This window comes from Peromyscus californicus, unplaced genomic scaffold (assembly GCF_007827085.1).
Source record: "Peromyscus californicus insignis strain IS unplaced genomic scaffold, ASM782708v3 Scaffold_2__1_contigs__length_46816999, whole genome shotgun sequence".
Lineage (NCBI taxonomy): Eukaryota > Metazoa > Chordata > Mammalia > Rodentia > Cricetidae > Peromyscus > Peromyscus californicus.
In genome coordinates this window covers 13,761,113-13,788,091 of record NW_026294540.1, presented here as the reverse complement: position 1 = coordinate 13,788,091, position 26,979 = coordinate 13,761,113, and the positions used below count along the sequence as shown (strand labels likewise).

At 51.4% G+C, this 26,979-nt stretch overlaps 2 protein-coding genes across 4 annotated transcripts in view; both read right to left on the bottom strand.

Moving 5' to 3' along the window:
• Positions 1–10,247, bottom strand: part of Bcl7a (BAF chromatin remodeling complex subunit BCL7A) — a 37,116-nt gene extending 26,869 nt beyond the window's left edge. Inside the window, exons 1-3 of the mRNA XM_052755384.1 lie at positions 9,892–10,247; positions 9,369–9,464; positions 2,500–2,581 (exon numbers count right to left, since the gene is read on the bottom strand). Coding sequence (XP_052611344.1) covers positions 2,500–2,581; positions 9,369–9,460 — 174 coding nt within the window. The 5' untranslated portion in view covers positions 9,461–9,464; positions 9,892–10,247. The remainder of the gene's footprint in view (positions 1–2,499; positions 2,582–9,368; positions 9,465–9,891) is intronic.
• Cfap251 (cilia and flagella associated protein 251) overlaps positions 2,500–26,979 on the bottom strand; it is a 99,911-nt gene continuing 75,431 nt past the window's right edge. For 2 of the 3 annotated variants that reach the window (XM_052755380.1, XM_052755379.1), the window contains exons 22-24: positions 20,235–25,560; positions 9,369–9,464; positions 2,500–2,581 (exon numbers count right to left, since the gene is read on the bottom strand). In XM_052755380.1, coding sequence (XP_052611340.1) covers positions 25,448–25,560 — 113 coding nt within the window. In that variant the 3' untranslated portion in view covers positions 2,500–2,581; positions 9,369–9,464; positions 20,235–25,447. Of the gene's footprint in view, positions 2,582–9,368; positions 9,465–20,234; positions 25,561–26,979 lie in introns of those variants that run through there. The other variant, XM_052755381.1, reaches the window with a different exon arrangement.

The following is a 26,979-nucleotide window of genomic DNA, read 5'->3' as shown; positions in this document are numbered from 1 at the left end:
CACACACTAGGCAAACATTCTACCACGGAGCTGCACCCTCAAAGCAAAATTCACCCTTTCAAAGAATGCACTTCGGCCTGCAATCCTAGCATGACTGAGACAGAGGAGAGTGAATTCGAGACCAGTCTGGGCTGTATAGCAAGACCCTGTCTCAGAAAACATAAAATAAAACGAAACAATGAGAGCGCACTTCAGAGGTAGCAGGGCCATAGTCATTCAAATTTCTCGGCTAGAATTCTGGAACAGGAGCCCGTGAGTGGGCTCAGCAGGAAAGGCATGTGACTGTCAAGCCCGAAGACCTAAGCTGCATCCCTGGAACCCACACGGTAGAGAGAACGGACCCCCACAGATTGTCTCCTCACTTCCACTTACATGCCATGGTACATGCATGCATGACACATACACACAAAACAAATAAAAAGAAAGTAACATCTGAATTTTGACAACTGTTCTGCTTATTAGAAAGAACAAAAACTTCAAAAATATTGTTTATTAAAAAAAAAAGATGGTATAACTGTGTCCTTATTGAGTATTTTCTTTTCTTTTCCTGTTTTTATTTTTTGAGACAGGAGTTCTCTGTTTAGCCCCGGCTGTCCTGGAACTAGCTCTGTAGACCAGTAGCTTTCCAAGTGCCAGGATTAAAATTGTGCGCCACCACTGCCCAGCTCCTAATTGAGAATTTTTTAAAACCATAAAGCTGACCCCACCCCCGACCCCATGCAGATTCCTGGCTGTCTGGAGATTCTAACATAGCTGTCTGGGGTAGGGCCCAGGAATCTGCATCTTACCCAGATGCTCAGCCCTAGAGAAAGAGGGATTAGGCAGCACCCGGCTGTCATGGCTCAGAGGGACTGAAAGGGACTCAGCATTTCTGGAACCCTATGCTAGGCCAGGTATTCTCCAGGGAACACAGTGCACATTCTGGGTACAGAAACCACAAGCTAGGTATGAGGTATGGCTCCTCTACACAGGGAAGAGGGCAGGAGGCCCCACGGTGAGGTGATGCATCCAGCCTCACAGGTTAGCCAGGGCTTGTCTGACTCCATCTATAGCCAGTGTGCTTTGCCCAGTCGGAGCTGTCCCATCCTTCCCATATATTACACGTTCCCCTTGATCATACTCCACTTGGCACCTCCCTGATGTCTGCTTCCTGCTAGTCTATAATTACCTTCCCCCAATGAGATCAGAAATTCCTTGAGAGCAGGGACCACGTCTCCTCAGACACAGCCAGCATTTCTATATCACCTAATGATGTGCAAGGCCCAGGCAGGGGCTGGAGCCAGGAACTGCCTCCGAGGACCAGGGACACCCTGCTCTTTGTCCAGTTACAGGTGGACAGGCCAAGCCTTGGTCCCTTATGGTAAGAGGGGGCTTGGTGGTTTCAGAAACCCTGGTCAAAATGAGAAGGGTTGCCAGTTACCTAAGTTCCCAGCCTGGTACCAATTGTGTGTGTGTCCATCTGTGTCCGTCCGTTCCTGTGCCGCCACCCCCGCCCCCTCCTCGAGAGCTCAAGGAGCAGGTTATTTATTGAAGATGGGTCAAAGAGGCAAGTCCCTTGGAAGGGAAGCTTAGCCTCCGTCTTTACCGAGGAAGCTGCTGCTGCCCCATAACAAAACTTATCAACCATGGCCATGTTGCTCTCAGAAGCAGTTGGGGCCAAGCTCTCGTCCTCCCAGAGGAGGGCACCAAGTATGGGTAACCCGGGCAGGGGCAGGCATGGAAAAGACCAGTAGTACAAAGGTCTTTTGGTGGGAAGTGGGTTGGTTGCTTGTAAGCATCCTTCTCCAGGACACAGCATGGCCACCACCATCCCATCTGTCTCGTCCGGTAGCCCCTCTGGGAAGTGGTACAGGCATCCCTATACTCGGCTCTCTCCTTCCTGATCTACCAACGGCCCCAACTACTAGAAGGCTCTCCAGCAACAGAGAACACATACATCTCAAAACCAGAGAGACTTGAGTTGGAGTCTCCACGTTGATGTAACTATGACTCTGGGGAAGTGGCTATACCTCTTAGAGATCATGTCTTCCCCTTGTGAAAGGATCTAAAAAGATAGTTAAGTAAGACAACGGTATAAAGCATGAGCGCAGGGTCTGCCAGATGGATGGGTGTTCAGGAATGGGGCCATAGCGAAGGCGGAGGCTTGGTATCCTGAGTACCACGCCGCCTGTTTCTACACATAGTGCCCAGGGTTCTAGCGGGGAGTGAGCCCTGTATAAAAGTGTGTCTCCACTGACCGACTGTGGGGCTCGTAATACAGAGGACAACTTTCTAGGGACATTCCCCCTGTCAATGAGGGCCAGATTCTAGGGTAGGACTGTAGGAGGCTGATGACCCAGGCCCAGTGGGCTTTCTAGGCCTAGGCTGGGTTCTGTGCCTTCCAAGTAGTTTGGTTTTAGGTCCCCAGGCCATGGACAGAGCCCGACAGCCTCTCGATTTCCTGCACCGTAGAGGCCACCCTGGGTAGGGGATGAAGACATGACAACCCTGTGTACTCACCTCGTCAACCTTCGGCTCCGTCACAGGAACCCACTTATAGATCCGTAGGGAGGTGTCGCCAACAGTCACCCATTTCTTCTCCCTGCAGGAAATGAGGAAGAGCCCATAACCGGGGGGGCTTTGGACAGGACGACAGGACTGCTTATGGGTGGAGGTGGCAGAGGTCACAGCTACAAAGAGACGTCTGTGTAGCCCAGGGGCTAAGACAGCAAGCTTGGATCACACAGACACGGCTGGAATCCCAGCTCCGTCCTTGATGGCTGGGGCCCATGGGAATGCCCTTGGCTTTATGTAAGCCTCATCCGGCCTACCCTCCTGGAACGGAGAAAGCAAGCAACAGCCCTACCCTCCTGGCCGCTTCCCTTCACAACAGCACAGGGGCGGAGAAGAGGGTGGGGTGGCCTTGAGAGGTGAGCCGGGCCTTGTGGGGACGGATCCTTTCAGCTGAGGCTCCACATGGACCCCTGATCACCTGGCTTCTAAATTCCCACAGGACAGAACCCAAGTGCCCCGCCGGGAGAGATGGGGATACGGATGAGAAGGAGAAAATGACAGATTGCAAGAGGGGAAGGGGTGACCGGCTTCATCGGGGACGACAATGGCGCCCTCTCCAAGTCACTACCATCTGCCAGACTATTACTATTAGACAGTGTCACCTCCTAATATTCAGAGGCCCTGTACCTGGGGAGGGGGGGATAGGCACAACTTGGGGAGTCACCAGAGGCAGAGGTGGAGTTTAAACCCCAACAGTCCGGGGTCCAGCTTGGCCATCTCAGGGAGGTAGCCCGAAGTTTCAGCAAGTTCAGAAAGGAACCCAGCTGATCCAAGGGACCCACAGGGAAACGAGAGATCAGAGGAAGAGGCATGGCTGCAGTTCCAACGATAACAGTCCCGCTGCTACCTAGGCAATGTGAGGACCTTGGCTTCTCCACCTCGACTTTACCTGTGGTCTTCCCCTCACAGGCTACTGGGACACACAGCAGAGCCCTGTCACTACTGAGGCTCTGGGTAGTGCTGGGGGAGGGGTGCTAACCAAACCCTACACCTCCATCCACAAATTCTGCCCCGTCAGGTCTCCAAGTTCCCAGCTGTCATTGTTCAAGGAGACCATTTCTGGTTGCTCCCACGTGCTAATACACTGATGTTTACATGGTGTCACCTTCCCACTCAACAGATCGAGGAAGTGAGAGACTTGAGGAGGTGAACTCATAACCCCATAGTGAGAATCCAAACCCTCGGCGGCACCACCGGATGGAGGGACGCGCTTTCCAGAGCATCTGTCAGGCCCCGCCCGTGCTCCTTTTAGCAGGGGAAGCATGAAGTGAAGACAGAGGTCTACCTCCATCTCTTTCCTGCCTCCTGGAGTGTACAAGCCACAGGCACCATCTTTCACTCTCTACTCAGGAGGTACCTGGAGGGAGAGGGCCATTCCCAGGAACAACCTCACTGACAAGTAGAGATACAAGCCTGATGGCCACTGTGTACTAGAGGCCAAGCTCTACGACCCCTCTCCTCTCTCTCCTTTCTCTGAGATTACTAAAAGGTAGGAACACATCTTACGGATGAGGAAACAAGCGTTCCGGGAACTTTTACCATGGTCTTGGTCGCACAGACAAAACACGGTAAAATAAAGATTGAATATAGGTTTTGATGCCAGAGTCCACCCTCCGCTATTCTGCTGCCCATGGACAGGAAAAGTCCATTCTAGAGACCACCTGGGGACAGAAGTTTCTAGAATCAAAAGGCCAAAGTCACCCCATCAGTACTCACAAGCCCTTGACTTAGCTTTCTTGGTCTGAGACTTAGTAAATCAACCAATTCAAAGTCGGAGAGTGTTAATTTAATTTTTTTTTTTTAAATAATTAACTTGTAACGCAAAGGCCATAGTTCAGGCTGGAAAGTATGCCAGAGTTCTGGATCTCTCAAGATGACCGGAACCAGGGTGAATGTCTGAAGTTAGCAAGCACTGTAGGCCACCAGCTGCACACTGGTTCCTTCTTCCCGAGCTGATGACCTCTTCACTGGAGTACCAAGGTCACCCCAGAGAGAAAACAGTTTGTAGACTATTGCTAGGTGTGGAAAGTGAGGGGGCTTTGGGACAGAGGCAAGAGTTATGAACTTGACCTTGGGAGCTGGGCATGATGATGTACAATTTTAGCAACCTTAAGTCCCAGCACTTGGGAGGCTGAGGCAAGATGATCGCTAACTCTAGGTCCCAGGTGGCTCTAAGCTACATGGTGAGAGTAATAATAATAATAATAATAATAATAATAATAATAACAACAACAACAACAGGGGCTGGTGAGATGGCTCAATAGGTCACAGGTGAAGGTGCTTGATGACCTGGGTCAGATCTCAGAACCGACATGGTGGAAGGAGATGGCCTACTCCCACAAGCTGTCCTCAGACCTCCACAAGAGGTGCATCATAGAATCTGTGAGGGCTCTCTCCTCCCCCTTATGTGCGAGCACAGACAGAAATAAGTAAAATATAAAAGAATTAAAAAAAAAAAAAACAAAAAACCCAGCACGCTGGAGGCAAGTTCCAGGACAGCCAGGACTACACAGAGAAACCCCATCTCAGGAAAATAAATAAATAAAACAGCAACAAACCAAAAGAAGTAGACACTGACCTTGGGACTGACATTTGACCTCTGCCCTGGGACTTAGCTCTTGGCCTCCTGGGAAGCGGGACAGAGCCCTCACAAAGGCGCTGGCTCAGGGGAGCAGCTGAGATCTCCTATAAGCGCCCCATGCCCGTCAATGGGGGACACACAGCTGGCCGCTCCCATGATGAGGGAACAGGACAGTTCCCATTACCTTGCAGTCAGGGCGGCAAACACATGACCCACAGGCCCGTCGTGTTGGACCTTCCTAGGACTTTTCAAAAGCTGACTCCATTGCCAAAGTAGAAGCAAGAACTAAAGAGAGAGGGAGCCATAAAAACCAGATTTTTGGCCACTCTCAAAACATGATCTGGGGCCCACATGGCCCCTGGAAGCCACAGCGTGCTCCAGATGACACACACTGGCTCCCCTCCCAGCCCCCACCTCTCACCACCTGGAGGCATTCACACGGACCACCAGGCTGCCGCTCAACCTAGTCATGAAACTAACTCCGCACAGAGCCCGAGTCCTCTTGCCTCCATGGCCCCCGAACCAGCTTCCCTCCCCTGTCTACCAGAATCGTGTTCCTGAGATAAAAGGATGAAAGGAAGCCCCAGATGTGGGAATATAGCTCCCAAGTTCTTCCCCAGCTCAGGTTCTTATATAAACTACAAGAGTCCATTTTCAGATAGATTCTCAAGGCCAAGGGAAATTTCCAGGGTTCTACTGGATCTAGGTCCAGTGTGCTCCAGGAGTCCCTGCTGACTCCAGAGAGCTCTAAATCCATCTTTTGACATTCACTACAGGGCTAGTCTTTGTCACCTTGGGAGACTTGTCCTCATCCTAATCAGGAGGGTCTGAGTGTCCCTCAGATGGCCTCTCTCAGGGATGGGTGGAAAGCCTCCAACAAACTGCCCACTGTCTTTATGGCAAGTTGCTAAGGGACCCCTTGAACCAAGAGCAGAAAGGCTCGGGACCGATGTCTACTATGCAGCTCTGATCCCCCTTTGTCTTTTCCACTCGTACACGGGGCCTCCTAAGTCTGGCCCAATTTCCCAAAAAGGGGCCAACCATTTTGTTCTCCTACAGCCATCTTCTGGGCCACCTCACACCCCACCAACCTGCTCTGCTGGGACACCAGGCAGAAAGGAGATGAGAAACAGCTTCCAACTGTGGCTAGGGAGGCCACAGCTCACACAGGCTTCTTCTGCAGGGCAAAGGAAGGGAAAGGCTGGCCAAGAGGGTATGAGGAGAAATACCACCCTAGGCTTTCGGACTGAACAGAATGCCAGGCACCTCAGCTCCCCTCTGGATAAAATACAGAATGACTCGTTGATTTTGAATTTTTCAGATAAACGGATAACTTTCGATATGTGTCGGTATGTGTATTTCATGGAATATACTTAACACAAAGGTGTGAGTGTGTGAGAGTGTGTGTGTGTGTGTGTGTGTGTGTGTGTGTGTGTGTACAGGCCGAAGACAAAACCCAGAGCCCTGCTCATATTAAGTCCAAATTCTACCACTAAAGCATTAATCTCAGCAGAAAACTGCATTTATGTTTGCTTTTTTTGAGAGAAACTTGAATGTAGCCCAGGCTAGCCTTGAATTCACTAGGTAGCTGAGGCTGGCCTTGAACTCCTGATTCTCACAAGTACTGAGATGATAGGCATGCACCACCATACCCAGGGAGAAAGGTTTATTTTTAAAAATCATTTTGCTATTTATCTGAAATTCAAATGTAGTTGGGTGCTGTGTATTTTCATTTGCTAATTCTGGCAACCCCATGTCTCAGCCAGTGGTGAAATGCATGGTTGGTGGCCACAGTTAATAAACAGCCCCGAAGCCTTCAGGGTGGATTGCAAGACTGTTCTACAGACAGGCAAAGACCAGATTCTGCACCTCAAGGAAGCCCCCTCCATTTCTGTTTAAAACGGGGAGTGAAGCAAAACCAAAATTTCTACAGTGTCCACCTCACGTAAGGACATTTACAAGGGTTCCTGTGTACTCCGGTGACGACTCCTGACGGGTCTGTCAGTCCTCAACAGTTCTAGAAGGCGAGGGAGCACCGAATCCCCGGGGTTGCCCGGGTGACAGAACTGAGTTTCTTACTCTGCTCAAGGTCACAGCAAGGAACTGGAGTAGAAACTTAACCAGGAGAGGTCTTTGGAGGTCATGATGTGCTTATTTCCCCTAAAAAAACATAGGAAAGAAGGCAGCCACATCCCCCACTCCAATCCCAGGCTTGGCAGGCTGTGAACCGGCCAGGATGGAAGCCTCCAGGCCTGCTGCTCTGGGGCCCACAGGGTGGAAAGCCCCATCCCTCCATCTGCCCGCCCTGCGGAGCAGCTGGCAGACTCAGCCGCAGCTGTCACAGCTCCAGGACCAGAAAGGCAGCTTACACCGGGCCCTTTCTACCCTCCAGGCGGGTGACAGACAGAAGGGACTCACGCCCTCACATCAGTTCTTTCTATGCACCGGGACTGAGGCAGGGGAGGGGGGGCCACCCCAGCCTTCCCTGGAGAGTCCCACAGGAGAGAGGGTACCGTGTGTTTTCCTCTGTGTTTTGGCCCGCAGCTGTTTCTGCCATTTTTAAATGGCTCCAGTTGGGCACTGGGCGCCTAGCTCAGCAGGGGAGCTCCCGGCACCCAGGACTTGGATCTCAACTTTGGAAAGCCTCCCCTTCTCACGGTTGTGAAAATTCTTTGTCCCATTGGAGCCAAACCCAGCCCACGGCGGGCATCCGGCCATCCGCAGACAGCCCTTTCCATAGGAGGCCCGGGAGCACGTGGACTTTATTGATTTTTCTCCTTGCCTTTTTTTTTGTTGTTGTTTGTTGGGGTTTCACTCTGAAAGGACAGCTAACTTGTGACACCACCAGACCTGAGACAAGCCCCCCCCCCCCCCCGAGTAGTGTTTAAAAAAAAAAAAAAGACAACAACCACCGAGACGTTACTCAAGAAGCGACACCCCCAAAACAAACAGCCTGCAGTGGGGCCTGGCCAGTTCCTATAAAGGGCAGGACCAGCCCGCGGCCGCTGACACTTGGGGACACCCTCGCGGCTGCTCGTCTCCCTCTCAGACCCCGATGCAGCCGTGAGAAAAAAAAAAAAAACAAGCCATAATAAAGTTGAAATCAGGGAGCAGGGAGTTTTCAACAAGTCTGACCCAACCTGGTGGTGGACTCCTGGCGCCTCAGGCCTGGCCTCTGGGGCCGCCTCGGAGTCAAGCTCCCGACGAGGCCCGTGAAAATGTTCCATCCTACTAATGACAACGAGGCCACGCCGGGCACGATCTAATTTGAGCTTGAAAAACACGCACGGCCCACACCGAACCTCGCGGTCCCCCCTCCTCCTCCCCCAGTGCAGAGAACAAAAACAACGGTCGCCCGCTCTCTCCGCCACACCAACACCAGCTCCAAGCTGGGAGAAGGCAGACACGGCCCAGGACTCGGGCTTCTGGCAGCCAGCCTCGCGTCCCCCGCGAGCTCCCGGCCCCCGCGCGGAGCGGGTGGGGAGCCATGGGTGCCCCGCTTCCCAGCCGCGCCGCCGCCGCCGCCGCCGCCGCCACCTTCCCAGCGCTCGCCCCCATCTTCCTTCCTCGCCCGGAGCCCTCGCTCCAGGCTGCCCAAAGCGCTAAATTTAAACGGCTCGCGCTCTGCAAACTCCGCAGACTCGAGGGCGCCGAGGCCTGGGAGGCGGGGAGCTGCGGACGGGTCGGGGCGTGGGGTGTGTGTGTGTGTGTGTGTGTGTTGCAGAGGGGGGGTGGGGGTGGACCCCGGCGCCGCGTCGCCCCGGGAGGAGACCGCGGCCCGCTCCGCGCTGCACAATGGAGCTCGCGCTCTGCCCGCCGCCGGCGGCGGCATCACGGCCCCGGCGCGCGGGAAGCCGCTTTCATGTGACTTGCACAAAAAAAAAAAAAAAAAAAAAAAAAAACCACGAAATGGCTTCTGGGGCCGGCTGCGAACCCCCCTCTCCCGAGCTCCGGGTTGCAGCCGCCGTCGCCGTCGCCGCCGCGGCCACCACCGCCGCCGCCGCCGCCGCGCCAGGTGGGCGACCCCGCGCCAAGCACACCTGGGCAGCGGACGCTGCAGCCCCCGCGGGGGCGCAGGTGACCCCGGGCCGCGCGTCCTCGCCAACTCCGGGCCCGGGGTCGCTGCGCCCCCGCGGCTCTGGGTGCTGGGTCCCGGCTTGCCGGCGGCCGCGACGCGGTGCAGCGAGCGGGGGCGAACGAGCGAGCGAGCGAGCGAGCCGGCGCCTCGGCTTACCATTTGCGCACTTTCTCGATAGCCGCCATGACCCTCTTGATATCATCTTTGGCCCGGCTCCTGGTCTCGGCTCGAACCGACCTGCCCGACATGGTTCTGGCGGGGAGGGAGAGAGAGAGAGAGAGGAGAGAGAGAGAGAGAGAGGCTGGGGGAGCGCGCCCGCCGGGTCCTGCTCGCCACACTCGCCCGCTCTCTCACTCGCGCACAGACACACACTCACACACATACGCGCACACACAAAGCCTGGTGCCGCCGCGCGCCCGGGGCCCAGTGCGCAAGCGCCGGGCGGGCAGCTGCACAGAGCGAGGGGGAGCGGCGCGGCCGCCAGGAGTGCGGCCTCCGGGCGCCGCCGCCCTCCCCGGGGAGCCTCGGGGACCTCGCCCGGGGGACGGGGTGGGGGGCGGGAAACGATCAGGGGTGACCCCGACCTCCCAGCACGCGGGACTGGCCCGCGCGCCGACTCCCCGGCTCGGAGGCCGCAGGTGCGGTGGGGACCCCTCCCCCCCCTCCAAGACACACACACCCTGGGGATGGCAGACTGGAGGCCGTGGGTGCTCCCGGCCTTGGGTTGGTGGCCGCGGGCGCGATCGCGCAAGTTTCTCGTCGGGCGCTTGACTTCTTAGAGTTGGAGGCGGCGGTTCCGGACTCGTGATCTTGGAAAGAGTTGAGGCGCCGGGCTCTGGCCAGCTAGCTAGCTGCCTTGTTGAAATGTGCGAGCTAAGACGTCTGCCTCAACCATGCTTAAACTAGAGTCCTCGTTTAAGGTGCCCGAGCCCGGTGGCAATTGGCATTGTCGCAAGGCTTCCTTTCCCTCGGAGATAAGTTGCCCCAGTCACGGATAGACCTCCCCGGGGTATGTCAGAGGACCACAAATTAATCTGAAACGGCTCCTGGTGGGGGCGCAGTGTACTGACCCGGAGCAGCAGGTAAACTGGACCGGTCCAGCCCAGAAAGACTTTTCGAGAGGCTGACCCCCGCCCCCCCCCCCCCCCCCCCGATCCCAGGACAGAGCTGGGTGGCAGAATCTACCGCGGTCAATCAGGATAGGGACAGGTGGGTGTGCAGCTGCGGCTAAACCCGGCTGGACCAGAGCAAATGCTTGCCCAGGTGGATGCTGGGAAAAGAGATGACCTAATGTGGGCAAGCTAGTGCCTGGAGAGGAACTAGCCCAACACCAGTCATTTCACAGGTGGGGAAACTGAGTCAAGGAAATACTTCCAGGTTGCAGCCAGGAGCTTCATTGATTGTCTTACCAAGCAAATCCCCTGAAGTTCGGGGGCGTTGCGGGGGATTTGGTGGAGAGAGCTAGTGGGAAAATGAGAGTGAGAAATTGGTGGGCTTTTCCCCAGGCGTATCATTTTACACACACGGTCCTGGTGTGAAAAACAAAAATAAAAATAGTCGGGCGTGGTGGCGCACTCCTTTAATCCCAGCGCTTGGGAGGCAGAAGCAGGCAGATCTCTGTGAGTTCAAGGCCAGCCTCCAACTCCAGTAAGGCCAACTCCAGTAAGGAGTTCCAGCCTCTCCAGGAATATATAGTAAGACCCTGTCTCAAAAACAAAAATCAGGGGCTGGAGAGACGGCGCAGCAGTTAAGAGCACTGACTGTTCTTCCAGAAGACCCAGGTTCAATTCCCAGCACCCATGTGGCAGCTCACAACTGTCTGTAACCCCAAGATCTGACCCCCTCACACAGACATACATGCAGGCAAAACACCAACGTACATAAAATAAGAATAAAGAAATTATTTAAAAGAAACAAAAAAAATCAAGCACCCAGGTTGTGGTGGTGTACCTCTTTAATCCCAGCACTTAAGACAGAGGCAGGTGAACCTCTGTGAGTTCGAGGCCAGTCAGGTCTACAGACTGAGTTCCAGAACAGAGAAACCCTGCCTCGAAAAACAAAACAAACAAAAAATTAGAACAATTTATGTCAGAGAACCATTCTGAGGGCTGGATTGGAAAATACGACATAAATCAGAAGTCTCATACTTTTGGCCCTCTGTGCCTGACCATCAGATATGTGCCTGGGCCCCAGGGAATTAATTTTTGTTTAGTGCTAGGTATTGTGCTAGACAAGTGCTATACCACAGTTAATATGGGTATAATTTAAAAATAAAATATATTAAAAATTCCACGTATCAGGTCAGCAAGACGGCTTAGTAAATGCACTTGCAGGTAGGTCTGAAGGCAAGAGTTCGATTCCTAGAATCCACGTTGTAGAAAAGAGAGAACTGGGACTGGAGAGATGGCTCAGAGGTTAAGAACACTGGCTGTTCTTCCAGAGATCCTGGGTTCAATTCCCAGCACCCATACGGTGGCTCACAACCATCTGTAATGAGATCTGGCTCCCTCTTCTGGCCTGCAGGCATACATGCAAATAGAACACTGTATGCATAATAAATAAATAAGTCTTAAAAAAAAAAAAAAAAAAAGAGAGAACTGGGCGGCGGCACACACCTTTAATCCCAGCACTCGGGAGGCAGAGCCAGGCGGATCTCTGTGAGTTCGAGGCCAGCCTGGGCTACAAAGCGAGATCCAGGAAAGGCGCAAAGCTACACAGAGAAACCCTGTCTCGAAAAACCAAAAAAGAAAAAAGAAAAAAGAAAGAACCGACTCCTGAAAATTGTTCTGATTGCCACGTTACACACACACGCACACACACACACACACACACTGAAATGTAAAAAAATTTTAAGTCAAATACCAATTGATGAGTGGATGTCTTTACACGCAGTGGGGTTATTTACCCATGAATAACAAAAGGAATACAAATGGCAAGCTCTGGGATTGATTGAGAGAGCCTGCCTCAATAAATAAAGTAGCTAAAGGATGATTCCCAGCTTCAGCTTCTGGCCTCCATGCGCGTGCACACCCATGTATGTGCGTGTGCACTCATACCGTGCATGTAAACGTGCATACACAACACACATGCTGACCACACAGACTCATAAAAATGGAAAAAAAGGAGAAAAGTGGTCATAACGGTCAGTGCGATGTTACCTGAATTGGACTATCATAAAAACAAATCCAGATTCATTAGAGCCAGCCCAAGTTCTGCAAACTGGGCCCCCCAGGTCACACAGCAGCTGCTGGCGCTGAGCAGTGCTTGCCCTCCAAACGGCTCAGGTGACCATTTGCTCACCCAGCCACCTGACTGACTCACGTCTGTTTGCTGTCTAGACCCTGCAGGTATTTGTGGTTTTGATCCCTGATTAAACCGTAAAGCTTTCTACAAATGTTCTTCTTAAATCTAGTATGTCATTTTTTTTTATAGTTTCCTGTCCCTGCGGATATTTTTAAGCTTCTTTCTTTCAACAAAACCCAGTTGTTTTATAGTAAGTGTCTGAGACACTAATGTTTCCGCTAGGTCTTGCTCATGGTGTTCCAATTCTTTGTTATATGCCTAGCCCTTTTTGACTAGGTCAGACAATATTTTATTTCCTCTCCTTCCTTCTCCCTCCCACCCCATAATCCTCCTCTTCCTCCTTCTCCCTACAGGGTCTCATATAGCCCAGGCTAGCCTTGAACTCACTAAGTAGCTGAGGATTTCCCTGAACTCCTGACCCCTGTACCTTTGCCTCCTATGCCCAGTAGGGCTTAGATTTAATTTTTTGGACTCTTAGCCCACAAAATCATTCACAGTCAAGTTCAAATGTGCCAAAGCTACCACAATAGTAGCAAAACTGATGTTTCCTGGGAATTTTGCTTTTTTTTTTTTTTTTTATGGAGTGGGCTGGGTGTCTCTAGAATTTTGTTCATATGACTGCAGATCCTGGAAGAGCTGTTGCTGCTGGTGATGCCTAACATACTGCTATCATTGATCTTTTTATCCAAACATAAATATATGTGCTTGCACACACACAAATATATATATTGAATTCTTGGAAACTTAGCTGTCAGCTTTGGGAAAAAGTATCCCGATTTACCTGTTGAGTTGGCATTACAGACATGAACAGCCATATTGGTGTAGAAACATTAATTTTTTTTCCCATTTGCACAGATAACACGGTATTAAAAAATGTAAGGTCTTATCTGTGTGGGCTCGATTACAGAAATGAATAGTTTGTAAACAAAAAAGAAACATGCCAAAGCTAACAGGTGTAACAAGTTCGATTCCCTGCTGGAACAGCATCATCCCAGTCTCGGTCTACCTTGTCTTGGCCTTAAGATGGTTCCAAGTACTTTCTTTTTAAATTTTAATTGGCTATTTTATTTAGAAGGGGATATACACACACCATGTTGGTTCTCTCCGGCCACTATGTGGGTTCTGGGGATCAAACCCAGGTTGCCGGGCTTGTTGACAGGTTCCTTTACTTGCTGAGCTGACTTGCTGACTCTCAAATACTTGCTTAGTTTTTCTTTTTCTTTCTTTTTTTGTTTGTTTTTGTTTTGTTTTGTTTTGTTTTTTGAGACAGGGTTTCTCTGTGTAGCTTTGCGCCTTTCCTGGAACTCACTCTGTAGTCCAGGCTGGCCTCGAACTCACAGAGATCCTCCTGGCTCTGCCTCCCGAGTGCTGGGATTAAAGGCGTGTGCCACCACTGCCCCGCTTCTTTTTCTTTTTAGAAACAGGGACTCACTCTATAGCTCAGGCTGGCCTCAAACTTGTGATCTTCCTGTCTTAGTCTACTGAGTATTGGGATGACCCATATGTACCGCTGTGGCTGGATCCTCTTCTTGGTACTTTTGAAGCTTTCAATTCGAGGGTCAATCTAACTATGGACCAGAAACTACCAGTCAAATTCTCCACAAACATTAGTCTCCCAGACAGGTTAAGAGCACAAGATGATCTCAGGGTAACAGAAGTTTGTCACCTCTGGTCTGAGCCTCGTCTTTAAAATGAAGATACACTAACAGCTCTCACCTCAGGGGGTTCTTATGAAGAGGAAACAGTTTATATTTTTTTGTTTGTTTGTTTGGTTGGTTGGTTGGTTTTTCGAGACAGGGTTTCTCTGTGAAACAGTCCTGGCTGTCCTGAAATTCACTCTGTAGACCAGGCTGGCCTTGAACTCACAGAGATCCACCTGCCTCTGCCTCCCGAGTGCTGGGATTAAAGGCGTGCGCCACCACCGCCGCCGGGCTAACAGCTTTGTTTTGTATAAGCGCTTGTGTGTACCAGAAAGCATTTGCTAAATCCGGGGACCCATAAGATCGCTGGCATCATGAAGCCCCACCCAGGAGCCTGAAGTCAAACTCCCCTCTTTCCTGGGTTGCTAAATTCAACTCTCCATGTCTGCTGTTAGGCACACCTCCAGGGTGGAGGCTGGTTCACCACTGCAGGGTGGAGGAGGTTTCCATCTCTGGAACGGAGATGTGTAATTGGGAGGGAACTGCAGGCCTCTCGCTTGGGCTCTTTCTGCAGCTTACCAACTCACCAGTGTGGCGGTCACAGACAGAGGTGCTCTGTGGTTTGGGGAACAGGACATCAGCCAGGCCCAGAAAATGTGTGTGTGTGGGGGGATGTGTGTGGGGGGAGCGGGTGAGGAGAAAGTTCCAGCCACATACTGCAATATTGTCCCTTCCTCTGAAACAGGAACAGAAAGGACACACCGCTGATAAACCTGACCCAGTTGAGACAATCTCTCTTTCACAGAAAACTAACACCCAAGCTGTGTATAGGCGCTCTCTCTCTCTCTCTCTCTCTCTCTCTCTCTCTCTCTCTCTCCTCTTTCTCTCTCTCTCTCTCTCTTTGTTGTTTTGGGTTTTTGTTTTGTTTTGTTTTGTTTTTCGAGACAGGGTTTCTCTGTGTAGTTTTGGTGCCTGTCCTGGATCTCGCTCTATAGACCAGGCTGGCCTCGCACTCACAGAGATCCGCCTGCCTCTGCCTCCCGAGTGCTGGGATTAAAGGTGTGTGCCGCCACCGCCCGGCTCACATTAGCACTTACAACTTAATTTAACCAGTCTCTCTTCATCTACGTTTTGCCTCAGGGATTTTTTGCTGTTCTTTCATTCTGTGTGAATTACTTTGTGTCTGTCTGTCTGGCAGCTGCCTGGCCCCGGGGCATCTTCTTCACTTTCTCCCTGTTCTCTCCATCCTAGACTCCTCCTCCTCCTTATTCTCTCTGCCCACCAGCCCCACCCATCCCTCTCCTGCCCAGCTATTGGCCATTAAGCTTTTTATTAGACCAATCAGGTTTCTTAGGCAGGCAAGGTGAAACTAATGCAACACATCTTTACATAGTTATACAAATGCATCATAAACAAACGTAACACATGGGGCGGTGGTGGCGCACACCTTTAATCCCAGCACTCGGGAGGCAGAGTCAGGCGGATCTCTGTGAGTTCGAGGCCAGCCCTGTCTACAGAGTGAGTTCCAGGACAGGCTCCAAAGCTACACAGAGAAACCCTGTCTCGGAAAAACAAAACAAACAAAAATGTAACACATCTTTACACAGTTAAAGTAATATTCCACAACAAAGCTGGGCCTGCTTCTACAGGCCTGTAATTCTAGCGCTTGGGGTAGAGGTAAAAGGATCAGAAGTTCAAAGTTATCCTTGACTGTATAATGTGTTAGAGGCTAGCCTGGGCTACATGACATCCTGTCAAAGGGGGGCAGGGGAAGAAAGGAAGATTAATGTGTTCAAAGTGAGATAATATCTCCTCTAATATTAAAGTATTAAACTTGGGTAGTCTGGTTATGACCTAGTGACCTGGATTAAAGTTGGAACCCTTCCACAAACAGACTCTGTTGCCAGGCATGGTGAACCTTGAATCCCTGTACTCAAGTGGATCTCTATGAGTCTGAGACCAGCCTGGTCTATGTGGTGAGTTTTGTATTGTTTCACAGGATTATGGACTAAACCCAGAGCTTCTCACACACTAGGCAAGTACTCTCCCACTCAGCTATACTAGGATCAGTTCTAAGATCACGAATTTCAAAAACCACCCAAAATCCTTCTAGAGTCTCGTGTGTGGCTTTCCCAAATCTGAACATCCTCCCTAGTTCTGGGTGGGAGCCCTTGGATTTGAATACAGGACCCACTAAAGGGGCCCATCTCCCTGCAGCTAGGATTTCATTCCTGGGCATGGCACCTAGCCTTGTTCATGAGTTGATTTCTCCCCCTTAGGATACAGGGTCTCATTCTGTAGCCCAGGTTATGTGACTCCGTGTTGGAATTACAGGTGTGAGCCACCACACCTAGCTTGTATTAGTAAAATTTTTGCTACTCTAGCCGGACATGGTGGCGCATGCCTTTAATCCCAGCACTCAGGAGGTAGAGGCAGGCAGATCTCTGTGAGTTCAGGGCCAGCGTCAGTGACAAGGTAAGATGCAGGGAATGGGAGGGAGCAGAGCTGCTCATCTCAAGGCAGCCAGGATGCAGAAGGAAGGGAGATAGGGAGCTGAGGAGAAGGGAGGGCAGGGAAGTGGGGAGAAGAGAGGAGAGGAGTAATCCCTGTAGACCCTTGAAGAGCATACCCCCAATGACCTAACTTACACTCAGTCTGGCTCCTGAAGTCTGGAGAGCAAACCTTTAACACTCGGTCTGTGGGGCACAGTCCAGATTCAAACTCTAGCACGTATGTTTCACAAAAGGAGAATACTACAATGTGTGCCATGTGCGAGTGATTTCAGTTAGCATGTGCTCAAGGCTCATCCATGTTGTAGCATGTACGATTTCTTTTTCTAGCTGAAATGAAAAGATCGAAAATATGTCTAAACAATATTTGACTATGTAGCTGTGCCCGAGTGTGTCCTCTCATTGATTATGAATGATGCTGCTGTGAACGTTAGTGTGGGGGCTTTGTGTGGATAACTCCCTTTTGTTTGGCAGTATGCCTAAGAACAGAATGGCTCGGTCAGACAGAGGCTATGCTAAATATTTTTCAGGAACTTCCACGTTCCAAAGCAGGACCTTTTTATATCCCATCGGCAAAGAGTCCAACTTCGCCAACTCCTTGCCAGCACTTGTTATTGGCAGTCTTTTTTATTTAGCCAACTTGGTTGATGAAGTGGTATTACACTGGGGTTTTGATTTGTCTTGATTTATTTACTTATTTCTGAGACAGGATCTTGTTATTGTAGCCCTGGCTAGCCTCACACTTGAGGCCATTTTGCTGCCTGACTTCTAGGTGCTAGGATTATAGGCATGTACCATGGTACCCAGCACTTCTTTTCATTGTTGTTTTAAACATTCTCTCTCTCTCTCTCTCTCTCTGTGTGTGTGTGTGTGTGTGTGTGTGTGTGTACATGTGTCTTGTGCCTTGGCGTATGTGCAGAAGTCAGAAGATGGTGTTCAAGGAGCGTTCTTCACCATGTGGGTCACAGGGCTCCGACTCGGGTCCTCAGCCTTGTCAGCAAGCCGCTTTCCCTGCCGAGCCGTCTTGCTGGCCCACACTAGCTTTCGATTTTCACTTTAGAAGACGGAGAGGCAGAGAAGAGAAAGGCGTGTGGGAGGCATGGCCTTTGGAGAACCTGTGGGGACTGGAAGGTGACTCGCCCAGTGGTGGTCCTGCCCATGCTGATCTTGCCTCTCCCCAGATTCTCTCGATTACCTGATGTCCTTCCAATAAAGCCCCTTTCCACCCAAGCTAACCAGAGCCACCTTCTATTACCACAAACTAGAGGTCGTGATCAATACACACTCAGCTGCGCCTTCATCGCATTAAGCCTCGTTTATTCTTCCTTCGCTTTTCTGAACTACGCAAGTAAATTCTTCCCCTTTCCCGTGCATCCTTCTGCCTCCAAGATACAAATTCGATCCTCCCCTCCCTTCCATTTTAATCCAACCTAGCCTTTTTGTTTGGTTGGTTTTGGGGTTTTGTTTTTGTTTTTTTGGTTTTTTTTTCTGGAGCTGAGGACCAAACCCAGGGCCTTGCGCTTGCTAGGCAAGCACTCTACCACTGAGCTAAATCCCCAACCCGGTTTTGGGTTTTGATTTTGTTTTTCGAGACAGTTTCTCTATGTAGCCCTAGCTGCCCTGGAACTAGCTTCTCCAGACCAGGCTGGAACTCAGAGATCCGCCTGCCTCTGCTTCCCAAGTGCTGGGGTAAAAGACGTGTGCCACCACTGCCACCTCCACAACCTATACCTCCACTCCCATCCCCCACTCCTGGCTTAGCCTTCTTGATTCAGTACCCCAGACCTGTACTGTAACCCACTGCCTCCTCTGGACTGATCTTCTGCCCTTACCCCCATCCCTGGCACCCTCGGGATCCGTCAGCTGTCTCTTGCTATTCCGACGCGCTCACCGCCTGGGATAGCTTGCTTCATTTCTGTAATTTCTCCTTCCTCTCTGATCCCTTCCTCCTCTGCGCTGCCCCTGCCCTGACCCCGGGTCTCTCACAGGCCTTTTCTCTGTCATGTAACCTTCTTAAGGCAAGGACCACGCTTTCCGACACAATGTAGCACGGAGTAGCACGTATGGCTGACACTGGGCCATTGTTAGCTCGGGCATCTGAGGGTGGCAAACTCTGCCCTGGTTCTGTCCCCAGCATGGTACCCAACACAGAGCAAACAAAACAGAGTTAAGAACAAATGTTTTCAACTAGGGGTGTGGCTCAGGGGTCTAGCATGTGCTTATCGTGTTCAAAGCCCTAGGCTCAATCCCCAGCATCCCCTTCAATGTTGGTATCCCTGGAAACCATGAAAGGATGAATAGGCACCCCTCAAGGACTCCAGACCTATGGGACTGAAATACTCTTCGAGTTTTGACGTCAGTTTAATTTCATGATTAGCTTCAGGGTTGGAACTAATTGCAGCTTGTGTGTGTGTGTGTGTGTGTGTGTACACGTGTGCACACACACACATATATATAGTTTCTAGATCCTCAGAGAAACACCTTGTCCCACATGAAGGCTTTTTGCTTGTGAAGAAATAATGGGACCCGAAAGAAGGCTGGCTCAGTGGGTAAAGATGTTCTCTGCCAAACCACATGACCTGCTTTTGATCCCCAAAACCCACACGGCAGAAGGCGAGAGCCAAGCTCCTGCAAGCTGACCTCTGACCTCCACACATATACCTTAGCATGCATGTGTCTCTCCTTTCACAAAATGAGAACATAAATGCAATAAGATTGAGAGAAAGCGGGCGGGGGGGGGGGGGGGGGGGGGGGCGGGGAGGAACTTCCACTTATACCGTTGGCTGGTCTCTGTCTCCCTGCCCCTTCCATGTATGAAAACATTCTTGTTTATGAAAACATTCTTGTTCAGACACAGGAGGATCACATGTGAAAGGATATGGCACCAAGGAAGGAACTTGGAGCTCATGATGCCCTCAGTATCCTGGGGATACACACACACACACACACACACACACACACACACACACACACACACGCCCTTCCCAAGCTCCCGGCTTTGGGACACACTGGCTGGAACGTTCACCCTGTTTCTCCAGAATACAGTCCTCTCTGATGTCAGTCTCCCGGGGCCCAGGCCTTCCCTCCAGTCTCCCAGCACAGTGGGACTATTTGTTTGGCACATGCCCCTAGGAGGTGAGAGCCACACCTGTCTTATTCACGGAGGACAGGCACTTCTCAGGGGACAGCTAACTCTGGCTTATGTAGTCTCTCGTGTGTAGTGAACGCACGGAACTGGGATTGGGTAAACAAGTGAAGTTCTTTGTTCTTGGCTTGTGAATGAAGACACGAGGGGCTGGTGGTGCCGTTAAGCTGTAAGGAGCCTGCTTAGCATGCGTAAGAGCCCTAGGTTTGGGCTGAGGAGATGGCTCAGTGGTTGAGAGCACTGGCTCCTACTCATCCAGATAGACCAGGGTTCGGTTCCCAGAACCCCACATGGTGGCTCACAACCATCTGTAGCTCCAGTTCTAGGCAAACCTGAGCCCCCTTCTCACCACGGAGGTTGCTTCATACATGTTCTGCCCTTGTGGCAATCAACCACACATGTGGTGCGCTTGTGCCGATATTACCTCAGCCTCCTGACTGCTGGGATTACAGGTGTGCACCCGAATGCCGGTTCCCTGACCCCTCCTTTTCTCCTTCGTACTCCTGCAAGCAGAGATAGCAGAGGGTAGTTAAATGACATGAACACAGGGTGGTAACTAGATACCGGTTCCCAAGGCCTCTGTTTACTGCAGTCAGCTGCCTCCCGGGACCTGCCGGCCAAACCCTTAGAGACCGTGCTCACCGCGAACGCACCTGTGACTCCAGGAGCGACAGCCCCAGGATGCAAAGGTCTCCCAGAAAACCCTTTTGGTTTGCACCATCTCTCAGCCTGCTTAGGATGGGTTAGGGGTGTCGGAGAACAGGGGTGTCGGGTGTGGTGGGGGGCAGTGGTCTCGGGAATGTTCCCTGGAGTAAGACCCGGGACACAGCAGCAAAGGCGGCTTTTGTAGAGGCTGGGGGCGTGACTCAGCGGCAGAGCATTTGCTTGGCATGGGCAAGACCCCGAGTGTAGTTCACAGCACAGCAAAAATAAAATACCGCCCCTGGCCCCCATTTTTAAATCATTTTCGATTTAGAGGGATTGGAGGACAGTGCAGAGGGTCCCCACAGACCCTTCACCAGCTTCCCTAACGTGACTGTCTTACAGAGAGGACCACGGTTGGTGAGCAAAAGCCGCGGAATGACCACTGGTTCGGCACTATTAACTAAGCGCTGAGCTTCCTTCAGTCACCTGGGTTCTCCAAGCTACGTCAGCAGACAGATGCAGGCGGCCATGCGACATCTGGCCTTTGTCTTTTGTTTGTTACAACCTTAACATCTTTTGTAGGATATGGGCACGTATTGCTTTTATGTTATTTATTATTATTATTATTATTATTATTATTATTATTATTATTATAAAGACAAGGTCTTGTGTAGCCCAGGCTGGCCTCAAACTCACTATGTAGCCAAGGATGACCTTGGACTCCTGATTCTCCGGCCTCTACCTCCTAAGTGCTATGATTACAGGCCTGCACCACCACACCAGGCTGTCGGGTATTTTGTATAGATTCAGTATCGTTGTGATGATCTCTTAGGGTGAGTGACTTGGCCTATGAAGCAAGGCAGAAGTGGGAAGACTCCAGCCTGTGGGCAAACCAAGGCTACTGTCGGCTTTTGTCCAGTCTGAAAGCTAAGAGATGTTCCTTTTCATTTTCAAAATGGTTGAACAACACTAAGAGGAGAATGCTATCACATGCGGGGGTCATAGAGTCCAAATTCTCGTGACTGTCACTAAAGCTGGGTTGGTTCCCTGGCACGGGCACTCTTTTCTACAATGTCCACACTTATGCTTGCCCTACAGCCTAAGGTCTGGGGAACTGAGATAGAGACCACGGGCCTGAAGGAATCCCCTTGAAGAATTTGCCAACTCTGAGGTGGAGGGTTGGGAGGACCCGACATTCACTTCAAGTCAAAAGCTATTAAAGGGACATGGAAGAACTGGCTGTGGATGGTGGCACATGACTGTCATCCAGCACTTGTGAGTGCTGTGTAGCAATTTTCTCTGACATAAAACCTTCCGTCTTAGGCCAGGCGGTGGTGGCGCACACCTTTAATCCCAGCACTCGGAGAGACAGAGCCAGGAGGATCCCTGTGAGTTTGAGGCCAGCCTGGTCTACAGAGCGAGCTCCAGGATAGGCACCAAAACTACACAGAGAAACCCTGTCTTGAAAGACAAAAACAAGCAAACAAAACAAGAAACTTTCCATCTTGGGAAGTTCACTAAGACACAGGATGTTCCAAGGGGAGGTGAGACGTTCCTGCAGGGAAGCTCCGTAGGCACAGGAAGAAAACAACTCAAAAGGTTTAGGTAGTCCCTGAAACTGAGCAGGTTCACTAGGCTCCTCCCTCCCCCAGATTATAGGAGCAGTAAGGCCTGCTGGGCAAACTCTGAGACAAACAGAGCCGGCTCGAACGGCTTAGACCAACTTACATGCCTCAAAGAGACACTCTGCAGCTTGCTGAGCCGCCTGCAGGCTGTGCAGCGGGCTCCCGGTTCCCAGCTTTGGTGAGCTGTCCCCCATGCTGGGGTGGGCGTTGGTGGTGCAGCTGTCCTTAAATCATTTCTGTCCCTGTAAGTGACCCCGGGAAAACTCATCGGCTCTCCACCTTGGACTGTGGTGCCTTCCTGACTTTGGCCCCTGTTTGAATTGAGTAGATGTTTATTCACATCTCCCCAGTAGTGTCACATGACATACAGACAGTGGGACGGGGAGTTGAAGGTCATCCTCAGCTACACGACAAGTTGGAAGCCATCCTCATCTACATCAACGTCTGCCTAAAAGCCATCATCAATAAATAAGCAGTTGCCGGGCGGTGGTGGCGCAAGCCTTTAATCCCAGCACTCAGGAGGCAGAGCCAGGTGGATCTCTGTGAGTTCGAGGCCAGCCTGGGCTACAGAGTGAGATCCAGGACAGACACCAAAACTACACAGAGAAACCCTGTTTTGGGGAAAAAAAAAACCAAACAAAAAACAAAACAAAGCAAAGCAAGCAAGCAGTAAAGGATACTGAGGTTTCTGGTGCACTCAGTCATTCTACAAATATTGCAGACCCAGGCTCTAACCTAAGAGAGACCGCCTTCAGGGTGGGAATGTTATGATGCTCAAACCGTAGTCCCGGGAGAAGTTAAGTCCGGTCGGGCAACTTCTCAGTTCTCCAGTACAGTTTCTGCCTGCGGTAATAATAGCTGCTGTCGTATTGGGAGCGGTACCCTGTGCCAGGAATGCTTTACTTGTTCCATCTCTTTGAATCCTCACAAACCTCCCGGAGCTATTCCAGGATGGAACTGAGGTTTAAGGGCTTAACCACACCCAAGGGAGCACAGGTAGCTACAAAGTATCAGAAGCAGAGCTACAAAGTATCAGAAGCAGACCAGGGACCCAGTCCCTGGGTTTCCAGTGCAAATGCAGCGTGGGCCAGGCGCTCACAGTTCTCAGAGCTGGCTGGGGATGGGTGGCCGGATGGAGAGGTGGGGTGGGCATTGGGGAGGAGAGGTGGTTCTGGAAGATCACTCACTATGGGACTGTGAGTTCACAATCTTATAGTAACATACAGCCTCCTAGGCAGAAGCCTCATTTTTCAAAGGAACATTCCGGTAACGTTTTCGATGTTCAAATTTCTGTCCTTTTGATCTCAACAGACAAGCTCTATGCCCTCTGAGCCTCTCTGCACTGTCCCCATCCCCAGGACCAGCGGGCCAGGGTGATGGTGCTGGCCTGTCCCTTCCTTTACTCAAGTGCCCTGAAGCTGCTGACTGCCTCGGTCAAAATATACCAAGAGACAACCACAAGAAGTCTCCTGCCGGAAGTGTCCCAGGTTGAAGGGTCCCCCTGGCACACTGGGAGGGAGAGAGTGGGGCGCTGCAACCAGTTCTGCTGTCCCTGGCTGTTTTGGCCTTCCTGGAGGAATGTCCATAACTAGGACCTTGGTTTTCCTTCTCTATGGCTGGATGAACACGGAGAGATCATCCCAAGTTGCCTCTGATGGTGGCACCAGCCCCGGTGGGTTCAAGGGCACTGACAGTTTTGCTCATGACAACCACTGCAATAGATTCAGTCAGGAAGTGCAAGATTAAAAGGTGCCAGATTGGAGAAAGCGAAGTCCTGCCTGGTCTCCATGCTGTACTCAGTTCCAGGTTGTTTGTTGTTGTTGTTGTTTTTAAGAGAACAAGTTATTTGCCCGTTTCCTGTTCCCTAAAATGTCCCCAGGAACTTTTTAACCAGCTTGGTAATATATCTCCTAGGCCCTTAGCCGCTACAAAATCGATTCATAAAGCTTGTGTTCCTTTTCCATGATTTCTTTTTTTAAAAGAACAAAATATAAACCAGGTTGCAAAGTCCTAGTGACATGCTCCGACAAGCAGGTGTCTGCAGAACCGTGCCTCCTGCCCCCTGCCCCAAGGTCGCCGTGACACAGCATGGTGTGGGGTAGATGGTTCTGTTCCTCATTCCAGACTATTGCGAAGACTCTCACTGAGACAGACGTGCAACTGTACACCCATAAGGAGAGGGCTTGGTGCCCGCGTGGAGGTGCAGATGCAGCACTGTCTCTCTCATGCTCTACAGGAAAAGGGCTCTTTAAAGGATCAGAAGTGTTCCCTTAGGGCTGGAGAGCTGGCTCAGCAGTTAAGAGCACTGTCTGCTCTTCCAGAGGACCCGAGTTCAGTTCCCAGCTCCCCCGTGGCAGCTCCCAACTGCCTGTAGCCCCAGTTGTAGGGATCTGACAACCTCACATAGACACACATGCAGGAGAAACACTAATGCACATAAAATAAGAATAAGTAATTTTTAAAAATGTTTACCCCACTCCTCAAAAGAGAAATACTTCCTTAATGCTGTCTAAGGAAAAGGCCCTGGTAGGGGTGGGCAGGTACACTGGACTGAATGTGATGGGGGGCGGGGGGGGGGGGACACTTGCTAGAACTAGACCTTAGAACCGAGGGCAAACTCTAAAAGCAGACCATAGCTCTCCCGTGTTGGGCCAGAGGGCAGGAACAAAACATCACTGTAAACCGAAAGATGTCCCGCAATGTCCCCGGTTTTGCCCGCTGAGCGCACGGCGGTGGTCCAGCGGAGGGTGGGGAGGTGAGGCAAGGCTCGTCAGTTGCAGCACGAAGGAGCGGGGGCTCTGTGGCTTCTGGCCCAGGTGCAGGTCGAGGGGGACTCAGATTGCTTCTGCATTTTCTTTGGCAGTTGCCACCAGAGTTCAGCATGGCCAGTGATGCTCGTTGGAACGGCCGCACACAACGGCTTGGGTGTTTTGCTGAGAAAGAAAAATAGGCTGGCACTCCCAGGAGCCCAGAACACCCCCCTCCTGGGGCCAGCAGTACAGACAGCACTCCAGAGGAAGGGCATGAGTGGCTGACGGTGACTTCCATGAAGCATACATGTCATGAGAAGGCCTGCCACTGGCGGAGCGCCGCCCTGCCCCCCCCCACATCAGACCTGGGGATCCAGCTGCCAGGCCCGTTCTCTCCTTCGCCCACACTCGTTTCTTTCACAGACAGTACAATGTCCAACTTTGTGAGATCCATCGCCTAAGAGGAATCTGCTTTTAATGTCTAAAGGCTCTAAAAAGGATGGCGGGGGTGCGGGGAGGCAGGCATGTACAGAACAAAGGAACACCTCCTGGAAAACGCGCACATGTGTGCGCAAGCACCCACAAAGTCCTTTGTGCTGCCAACGTTCTCAGTGACCTCACTGATCCAACTGTCCGGAACCGTCAGAAATGGTTAAGCCAAGAATTTCAGTCGCGAATATTTCTGCAGTGATTTCGTCTGGAAGTTCTTCTTCGAGGCAGATTTCTGGATCTAGACAGGCAAGAAGAAGAAAACCAAGTGCCTTTCCAGTGAGGAAGCCCCTAATAAGAGGGAGTTCTCAAAAACCCAAGGGAATGGCACTAAGCAGAAGTAGGGGGTGGGCTGGAGAGATGGCTTAGTGGTTAAGAGTACTGGCTGCTCTTCCAAAGGACCCGGGTTCGATTCCCAGCATCCACAAAGTGGCTCAAACCCATCTGTAACTTCAGTTCCAGGGGATCCCACGCTCTTTCCTGGCCTCCCTGGGCACCAGGCATGCACACGGTACACAGTACACGGTACACAGACATACACACAGGCAAAACACCCATGCACATAAGGCAAAAAAGCCTTGAAAGAAAAAGGGGGGAAAAGGGTTTGGGGATTTAGCTCAGTGGTAGAGCGCTTGCCTAGCAAGTGTAAGGCCCTGGGTTCGGTCCTCAGCTCTGAAAAAAAAAAGGGGGGGTGGGGGTAGGCAGTATTTTGTGCTAAGGGTCACCTTTGACCCTTCAAACTAGTTCATTATGGAATAAAGCCCTGCTAACCAAGGTCCTGGCAAACCTGTTTAGGCCATAAAAGGAAGAGATGGCAGGGAATCAGGCCAGGAATCTTCGCTTCTGTAGTCTCAGGAGCTGGGGGCCTGACCACCAACTACCCTGGGCTTGTGGGTAGAGATTTTCCAGCCCAAGCAGGCCCAGAGGAGCTGTTAGAATCAGCTCCTCCTGAGATTAAACTCACCACGGTCACACCTGTTAGTGAGAGCTGGCTGGGAAGAGACAGAGGTGGGACATTCTTGGGGTACAGCAAGAAGAAGAAGAGGAGCTTTCATTCATTTGGTGCTGGGGATAGAATCCAGGGCTTTGGGCATGTGAGGAAAGTCCTCTGCCATCAAACACACCCCAAGGCTGGGATGACCTTGGAGACCTTGAAGGTGATGGGGAGATGTCGTGGAGGATAAAGCGCTCGCCATACAAGTGAGGATGGAGTCTAGATCCCGGAACCCACATAGAAGCCCATCCGTGGAGAGGCCTCTTAGAGCCAGCCCCAGGCAGACAAGGGGTTTGGGGGAATCGCTGAGTTGACTTTGCATAACTGAAGAGCCCCAGACTTGGTGAGAGCCCCTGTCTTCATGAATATAGGAGAAAATGATCAAGGGAGACACATGGTGTTCACTTCCGGCCTCCACACTCATACACAGACACACATGCATGCATAACTATTCACGTGCACATATAAACAAGAACACACACCTGCACATCACATACGTGTACACATGCAAGAAAAATAAAAGAACTAGTGGGGTGGGTGAGGTGGTTCAGTGAGTGATATTACTTGTCTACACGCACACGCACACACACACATACACACACACACACACACACACACACACACACACACGGGAGAGGGGAGAGAGAGAGAGGGGGGAGGGGGAGG